Here is an 8,430-nt window from a genome sequence, read left to right on the forward strand (position 1 = left end):
GGGGAGGAGGAGGAGGAGGAGGAGGATGATGATGATGATGGGGAGAGCGCTCAGCCCCGGAGCGCTGCGGGGTGGGCGCTGAGCCGAGCCCGGAGGAGGAGGAAGAGGAGGAAGAGGAGGAGGAGGAAGGGAAGGAAGGGAGGAAGGAGGAGCTGGTGGCTGTCCCGTGCTGTCCCCGGAGCGATGCTGGCGGCAGCAGCGCTGTGCGCGGCCGCGCTGGGCTGCGCGGCGGGGGCGCGGCTGCTCAGCGGTAAGAGGGGCTCGGCATCGCTCGGCATCTTTTTTTGGGATCTTTTTGGGATCTCTTGGGATCGCTCGGGATCTTTTGGGATCGCTCGGTGTCGCAGTCAGTGAGTCAGGAGTGTCTCTGAGTTCTTCAGAGAGGAATCAGAGGGCGGGGATGGAATTAAAGCCCTTGGGTGGATTGAAGTGTGGTAAGGCGCTCACACACAGGGGTATAAGTTTAAATTTTAGTATAAGTAAGTAGAATGGGGTTTAAGTGCTTTTTTAGTGAGTAAAAAGTCTTAGATACCCGTGTAGAATTTCGAGTTCTAGTGAAGGTTGGAAAATATAGTCTTAGATGCTCGGGGTTCCGTGGAGGCTCCAAGAACATCATTTTAGACATAATAAAGCTATAGCGGGAATATCGCTTACATTTTTCAGATAGAACAAAATAGACCACACGCGTACTTTATACGTAGCCTGGCGTGCTAAGAAACCAGAATTCTAACAGGTTAAAAAGTGGCGATCCGAGTTTGTGCCTCAGCTTGTTGGGAAGTTTCTATACAGGAATGTGCACTGGGGAGAGCTGGTGCTTTCTGCCATCGCTTTTTACCATTTCCTTTTTGCCATTTCCTTTTTGCCATTGCTTTTGCTTTGCTTCTGCTTCTATTTGGGACTTTATACCAAAGCTTAGCATGGACTTTAGTGCCTGTGACTTTTGCCTTGAGACCGATGCGCTTCCGCAATAAACAACTTTATAACAACTCTGAGCCGCTTGGCTCATTAAAGAAAACAACCCGGCAATCTCAGAGCAGGTTGAACGTCACAGCTCGGGATCGCTGAGAATCGCTTGGGATCGCTGGGAGATTGTGTTGGGATCCTCCCTATCCCGGGGAAATCCCGCCAGCCTCGCCTCTGTCGCTGGGAGGGTCGGGATGCGCTGTCGCGACATGGGCAGGGATGCTCTTGCTCGGCGGTGGCGCCGGGGGAAAGTTGGGTTTGGTCGTTCCCAACTTTTCCTGTTGATTTTCCTGCCCTGGGGAGCTCGCTGGGCTTTGGGGCAGATCCCGAGCGAGCAGATAAGGGGGAAGGAAATACAAGGAATCCTTTCAGCCTTGCTCAGAGCAGAAACCGAGCTCGGGACACGAACGAGCGCTGAAGTCCAGCCAGGAATCGACTCCAATCTGCTTTTCCTTAGCTGAAAGTAATGGCAAGTTTGGCTGGCAAGGCAGAGACTTTCTTCCTCTTTTTTTTTTTTTTTTTTTTTTTTTTTAAGGAGGACGAGATGTGTTTGTGTATCAGCAAAGAGCCTGAGTGCAGTTTTTGTGACTCTGTTTCTAGAGAGTTTTTTAATTTTTAATGAAACTCTGCTGTCTGTGTTTTCCTTTTGCCTCTCCCAACAGCAGTGGACGTTTCCCTCAGAAGAGGTAAGGGGCTTTGTCTTTTTCTCTGAAATTCTCAAATTCCCAAGGGAAATACAGGCTATGCTAGAAATGTATTTTTAATAATGCTGTGAATAGTAAAAATCCTGCTCCTATTGTAATCCCTCTGTAAAATATTAGCAAACTCCATTTCTGGCTATTTAACTGCTGAAAAATTCCAGTGTGAAAGGTGTTTAAACTCCTAGCAGTGATCAACATAAAAGGATAAAGCAAAGCCAGCAAATATCCCATGGCATTCTAAACCCATATCGGGTTTATAATGACCTGTCTTTGTATTATCCCATTTGTTCCAAGCACACCACAAACGTTACTGAAATGTTGTAAAAACATGTAGGTTAGCAGATTGTGCCTGCAAAAGAAATATTTACTGAGCAAAACAAAACTGTTTGTTTCCACAGTCTAAATATTGGGACTGCTCTGCTGAAAAAAAAAACACACGAGTGCATCATTTTGGATGATGTGTCTTTTCACTTTGATCTTCCCTCAGAACCAAAATAAGCTCTGCTGCTTCTTCAATGAGGCTTGTGCTTCTTCTTGGCTTGTGACAGCCTGAAAACAGACATTGTTTACTCCCTGGGCAGGCAGAAACATTGCAGAGCACAGAGCAGAGCTGGAAATTGGGCTGTGGGAACTCATCTTGTGATCCTCGGGGCAGACACTGGCAAATGAAAGGGTTTGAGGTTGGATGTAAAGAAGAAATTCTTCCCTGTGAGGGCGGTGCCAGAGAAGTTGTGGATGTGCCATGCCTGGAAGTGTCCAAGGCCAGGTTGGACTGGGCTCAGTGGGAGCTGATCCCATGGGAGGGTGCAATGAAAAGGTTTTAAGGTCCTTTCCAACCCCAAATAACCTGGGACTCTGTGGCACTGAAATATCCACCAAGCTATTCCATAAACCCCAAAAGAGAAATTCTTGCTGTCTCTGCTTGTACAAGGAAACCTCTAATTCTGACCATTTAACTCCTCATTAATCATGTTAATGATTAATGCTGATAAAGTTAAATGATCAAATTATTGAAATGATGAAGATAATCATAATTTTAAAAAGCCTCCTTGAACCCTTGCAAGGGAACTTTGCTTTTTAAAAGGCTGCATGTATCATCTTGCTCTGGCACGGTGTTTTCTTTGGGAAGAACTCCCAGGATCTGCAAATCCCAGAAAATTGAGGGAGCTGAGAAGAGCAGGACACGAAAGGACCAACCTAAACTTGGAGATGCCATTTGTAGCACAAGAGGCTTTTACCTGTGTTGTGTTTTCCGTATAAACTCATCCAAACTGATGTTTTAACCTTCATTTTGGTCCTGTTTAGCGACGCTTTTCTCTCCCTCCCCGCAGGGCAGACGGTTTGCAGGCGTGGGACGCAGAAACCCTGCTATAAAATCGTTTATTTCCACGATGCCTCCCGCAGGAGCAGCTATGAGGAGGCTGAGCTGGCGTGCAGGGCTGATGGGGGACATTTAGTGAGCATCGAGAGCCCAGCAGAGCAGAGATTGATTGAATCGTTCATCAGGAGCCTCCTGGCTGCTGATGGGGACTTCTGGATAGGGCTCAGGAGGAGGAAGGAGGAGGAGGACAACAGCACAGAGTGTCACAGCTTCTACTCGTGGTCAGATGGGAGCTCATCCAAATTTCGGTGGGTACCTGGGAGTGGCACTGTGGGACTGTGCAGCGCCTTCAGGAATTCAGGATTTTGTGCCAGATGTCATTTGTGTTCCTTCTGCACTCGTCCCATCCCAGTGAACAAATCACCCTCCTGGTGTTGTCCATAGGAGTGTCTGCTTCAGGTTAAATTGATGATTTTTGGGGGCTAAAAGTGGGGGAAAGAACAAGTGGTGTGGCCTTAAAAATCTCTGATTAGGCAGCGACGAATGACCTGAAGGTTCCTGCACTGCAGATCCCCTGATGTCCTGAAAAATAAAAAATGTTATTCCTTTACTGAGGAAATAACATCTTTTCCTGTAAGACAGCAAAATATCAGAGCTGCAGGATTTATTGCAGACATGCAAATAAATCTTCACAGCAGTTTTTAGATTTCTGCCTCCTTGTCTTAAGGAACCACAGGATTTGTTATAATTAGATTATAAAAGCAACAACTTTGACACCAATTGTATCAGACGTGTAAAAACACCTTGGAATTGTGACCTTTTTGCTCTGGGAGCCCATAAGGCATTTCAACCACTCAGAAATGAACAAATAAAAACTGTTTTTAGAATGATTTGATGTCTGAAAGTCTCTCCCATGGTTCAGATATTGGGGGTGGATAATGGGAATGTGCTGCTAAGAAACAGGCCCAGCTTTGCTGCCTTCCATTGGTGAGACACAGTTATTTATGCTGAATGATAAAGCCAAGGAAAACACCAGGGGAGGAAGGAAGTGAGGGAGGAATAATAAAAAGAAATAAAGCATCGGAATGATTGGAAAAAGACTGCTCGAAATGGGTGTTCACCCCTGCTGAATACCTCGGGATATCTGGAATTATTTATGGTCCATGCATCAGCTCACAGCAAATTCTTGGCAGGCAGAGCATTGCTCGTTCCAGGATCAGTGGGGATTGAACAATTGGCAAAATCAGGAGACTTTTAGAGGTGTTTTCTGAGTTACATAAAATATCTTTTCATTACCAGTGATATTACAGTGCTGCCTCCTTCCTGTGCACTGCTTGGAAAAGCGGCACAGGTGTCTGGTGGTGAGGTTTATTCTTAGAAAACAAAAAAAAATTGAGGTTTATTCTTAGAAAACAACCAAAAAAAAATTATCTGCAAAGCTGCGTTGGTGCATTTCTGACAGAGGAAGCCAGGTTTTACTTCTGGTTTGGTTTATTTTTTTTTTACATTAAATAGTTGCCAAAATTTTGCAGGTGCTGAGACCGAGACAGCAAAAATGATCATTTTGCACAGGCCTAAAATTGTGTGGAGAAACCTTTGCAAGGCTCAGTGAAAGCTCAGGAGAATTTGCACTTTCTCTACACAATTGCAGCTCATTTTGAGCTACTTTCATTTTCAAGAAAGAACCTTGTCTACGAGAAAATAGTGAATTCTAAACCCACATTCTTAAAGATGTACCCAGGGACCAGAACTGAATCCTTGTTCCTGGTTTATTCCATGTTCACTCCTAACATCGCCACTACATTTAAAACCCCAATTTATTAAAAAATAAATCTAAAAATCTGTTAATTGTACTAGCTGAAAGCTTTTGGAAATGCTGGCTGGGACAGGAAGGAGGGAAGGGTGTTTGTGAGGAGCTCGCCGATATTTATTGAACACCTTGCTCGCAGAGCCGAAAATCAGAATTAAAAAACCCAAACAACTGCATTTTACCATTCTCCCCAGTGTAAATGCAGGGTGTGCCATAACCCCTTTAACTCTACTTTTTTTTCCCTTATCTAAGCAGCTGGAAAGTGCCCCTGAGCTGTTTTTTTTTTAATTTTTTTTTTCCCCAGGAATTGGTACGTGGACGAGCCGTCGTGCGGGGGCGAGGTGTGCGTGGTGCTCTACCACCAACCCTCTGCCCCAGCCGGAGTGGGGGGCCCCTACATGTTCCAGTGGAACGATGACAGATGCACCATGAAGAACAACTTCATCTGCAAATATTCCCTGGGTAATGAGTGCCTGTGGGATTTAAAACTCAATCCCCCCCAGTTGGGGGAAGGAGCAGGGCAGTGGTTGATAGGGAAAGTTGTTGGAACCTTGGAAATGGAGAATTTTAGATTTTCTGTGCTGACCCCTCCCCCCAGGAAAACACTGAGGCTGTGCAGAAGGCATCCAAAATTGAATGGTAGAACTAGGAGCACGAGTCTGAATAAATAGTTTGAATAAAAGTGTGTGACATCACAAGGTGCAAAACATAAAATTTGAGGTTTTAAAATATAGTAATAGGTAGAAAGCAAGATGGAGGTTTTGAGGTGGAGGTTTTGTCCTTTTTCTTCACCTTCTTCTTCATGGGTTTGGGTGATTTTATGTAATTGGGTAGAAAATTCTGCATTGCTGATCATGGGTGGTTGGTTATTGGGTTAAAAGTAAAAATAATTTAGGTGTCCACTCTTAATTGGACAGTTTGGCCTTAAAAGGCCTTGTAGAGAGAGATCCAGCTCCATTTTTAGCTTGTTAGCTTGAAGTGCTGTAGCACTCACTGTAACATAGATAAAAATTAATAAACATCTGAGTTCCAACAAGAAATACCATTCTCTTGAGCATTTAATCCCAATAATTCTGGCAGAAAAAGAAGATAAAACACCATAGAAAGCCTTCCTCAGCTTTGCTGGTGGGACTGGGAGAACTTTAAATTTATGTAACAAATGGTAAAAAAATCCCAGTGTCTCCTATCTGTAGCTGCTTGTGGTTTACTTCAGTTCCCTGGGGGTTTTTAGGAAGGGTTTGAGGTCACAGGTTCAGGGAGAGCACTGAAGAACAGTGCTCAGGTTGGAAATTCTGCATTTCTCTTGTCTTTCAGAAAAGCCAACAAAAGCTCCAACAGACAATTCCCGAAGAGGTGAGTTGGACATATTTGTTTGGGATTTTATTTTATTTTTTTTTTAAATAATTGCTGACTTGCAGTGGAAATACTCTGACATCCATTGTCAAACACACCCAAAAACCATCCTGAGCAAGAATCTCCCCTGCAGTTTGCACTTGCCCTGTGCTGTTCCATGCTGGGAAAATCTTGCTGCTGGTGATGCAGAATTTGGTGATGCTGCAGGGATTGAAGTACCAGAGTTCCCCCAGTTCACCTCACACATCTTTGCAGCTCTCAGCCTCTTCAATCTCCTCTCAGCCTGGCTTTTTATTATTTCCAAAAAAATATTTGCAGTATTACTGAAGCTGCTTCTTTCCAGCTGTGGCAACAGAGCCCTGGAAGGCAGAATTCCCAGAGGAACGCCGCAGGAAAGGTGCCAATGGAACAGCTGTGGGAGCCAAAGGTGAGCTGTGCTCTCAAAACCTCATCCCAAGGCTTGGACTCAAAATGTGGAAACCGAATATAGAAAACAGCTGAAAAAAAATAATAATAATAAAAAAAAAACAACAAGCAAACATCTCTCAAGTATTTCCCAGGACAAAATAAGGAGGCTGCTCTGGAGGTAAAAAATATTCAAAATCCAAAGGTGTACGAAGTATTTTGGGTGTGAAAAAGCTGCTTTTATCAAATCACTTCTGAGCAGGCTCAGCTGTGAATGTTCTGTTTGTATGTCTGTGATTAATTATGAAAAACTTGCAGTTTCTTCTTATGACCCTGATTCATTTTTACCCCCAGAACCTGTTCAGAGCCTTGCCTACATCTTGATTTCCATCATTCCTGTGCTGCTTCTCCTGCTGGCCCTCACAGGCATCTCCTGCTTTTGGCTGTTCCTGAAGAGGTGAGTGGCATTTTTGTGTTGGGAATTAACCCTGACACCTCGGCCTGTTTACAGCTGATTTCACCATCCTGTTTAAAAGCCCTGGACAGGAGAGTTTGCAGCCAAAGAAAAGCTGAAAAAATGGTGTTGGTGCTCCAGGCTGAGTTAATCGTGAAGTAAAATTCTAAGTAAATCACATTATATCCTTTCCTTGCATTCACAGACACGGCAGGCAGGAAATAATGTCACCAAGATTACCATTTCGATGTGTTAACCCTTCTACTTTTCTTATTAAAGCTTTGAATCATCAGAAGTTCCCCTTCAAAAGCGAAAAATGCAGCAGTGGAAACAAAAGACAACAATTTGGAGCAAATAATGTTTACCAATGTCCTGTCCTTGCTTTCCCTGCGTGCACAGCAGCTCAGGGGGGGGAATCCTGTGGGATTTTGGGTGTGTCAGGAGAAGTTTTGCTGTCCCTGGATTTGAGCTGGCAGCCCAGAGTGTCCCTGTCCTGCCATGGGATTTTCCAGGAGTGCAGCCGGGAATGGCTGGAATTGGGAACGTGCTCGTCACCGAGCTCCTGTCAGAGTTCTGCTGTTGGTTTGTGCTTTCCTCTGTGCCAAAGCATTTCCTGGCTTTCCCCTTTCTCCCTCCTAAGGAGACAGGAGCTGGTGGATGTGACCCCGAAGGGTGACAGTGCCTGGCTGCCACCCCCCAGGAGGGACAGCCCCGAGCTGGACATTTACAGAGTGATCAGCAAGCAATCTGAAGCTGACCTGGCTGGGGCCAGGCCTGGCACAAAAAATTCCTCCTTCCGTGCCCAGGAAGGGCTGGAGAGTCCCTGCAGGGACCCCGAGGACACCTCCAGCCCCGGCTTGGTGACACTGGCCAGCACAGAGAGTGGCTTTGTCACCAATGACATCTACGAGCTCTGCGGGCACCACGTGGGAAGGAGCAAGGAGTCCACCTGGGTGGACAATGAGATTTATGGATATTGAGGAAATGGACCCGAAAAAAAAAAAACCCACTGGAATTTGGATTTTAAGTCTCAACAGGAGTTTGCTTCCCTCTCTATGCACTTGTTCAATAATGGTATGTGTGGTGCTTGTCCTGGTTTTGCATTGTCCCCTCATTCTTCCATTTTCTGAAAGAATTGGGGTTTTTAAAGATCCAAACTGAAAAGAATGTACAGATTTTGCTTTGCACCAGGAATGGCTCGTTAATAGCCTCGATTCCTTTTTGTACCAAAGATATACCTTGAAGCTGAAGGACAATCCAAAATCCTTATTTATTTATAGACCTCCACCTCCTCCTCCAAGGTGCTCAAAGTTACCTGAAATGTGTGATGGAGCCCTGCTTCCAACAGGACGTGGGGAATGAATCCCTCGGTTTGCTTTGCTTGTGTAACTTTCACTGTGCCTATTAAATTTCTTTAACTCAA

General features: G+C 45.0%; 1 protein-coding gene across 3 annotated transcripts; it reads left to right on the forward strand.

Moving 5' to 3' along the window:
- LAYN (layilin) lies at positions 1-8,430 on the forward strand. Of its 3 annotated transcripts, none has more exons than XM_088177763.1 (8): positions 1-250; positions 1,626-1,649; positions 2,996-3,293; positions 5,100-5,257; positions 6,110-6,148; positions 6,492-6,575; positions 6,908-7,010; positions 7,648-8,430. In XM_088177763.1, the coding sequence occupies exons 1-8, from the start codon at positions 184-186 to the stop codon at positions 7,985-7,987; spliced, it is 1,113 nt and encodes a 370-aa protein (XP_088033889.1). In that variant the 5' UTR covers positions 1-183; the 3' UTR covers positions 7,988-8,430. The 3 variants fall into 3 exon arrangements, with proteins under 3 accessions (XP_088033889.1, XP_088033888.1, XP_088033890.1); XM_088177764.1 differs by lacking the exon at positions 1-250 and adding an exon at positions 257-434; XM_088177762.1 differs by lacking the exon at positions 1,626-1,649 and having other exon boundaries at positions 144-250.

Source organism: Sturnus vulgaris, chromosome 23, assembly GCF_052056855.1.
Source record: "Sturnus vulgaris isolate bStuVul1 chromosome 23, bStuVul1.hap1, whole genome shotgun sequence".
Taxonomy (NCBI): domain Eukaryota; kingdom Metazoa; phylum Chordata; class Aves; order Passeriformes; family Sturnidae; genus Sturnus; species Sturnus vulgaris.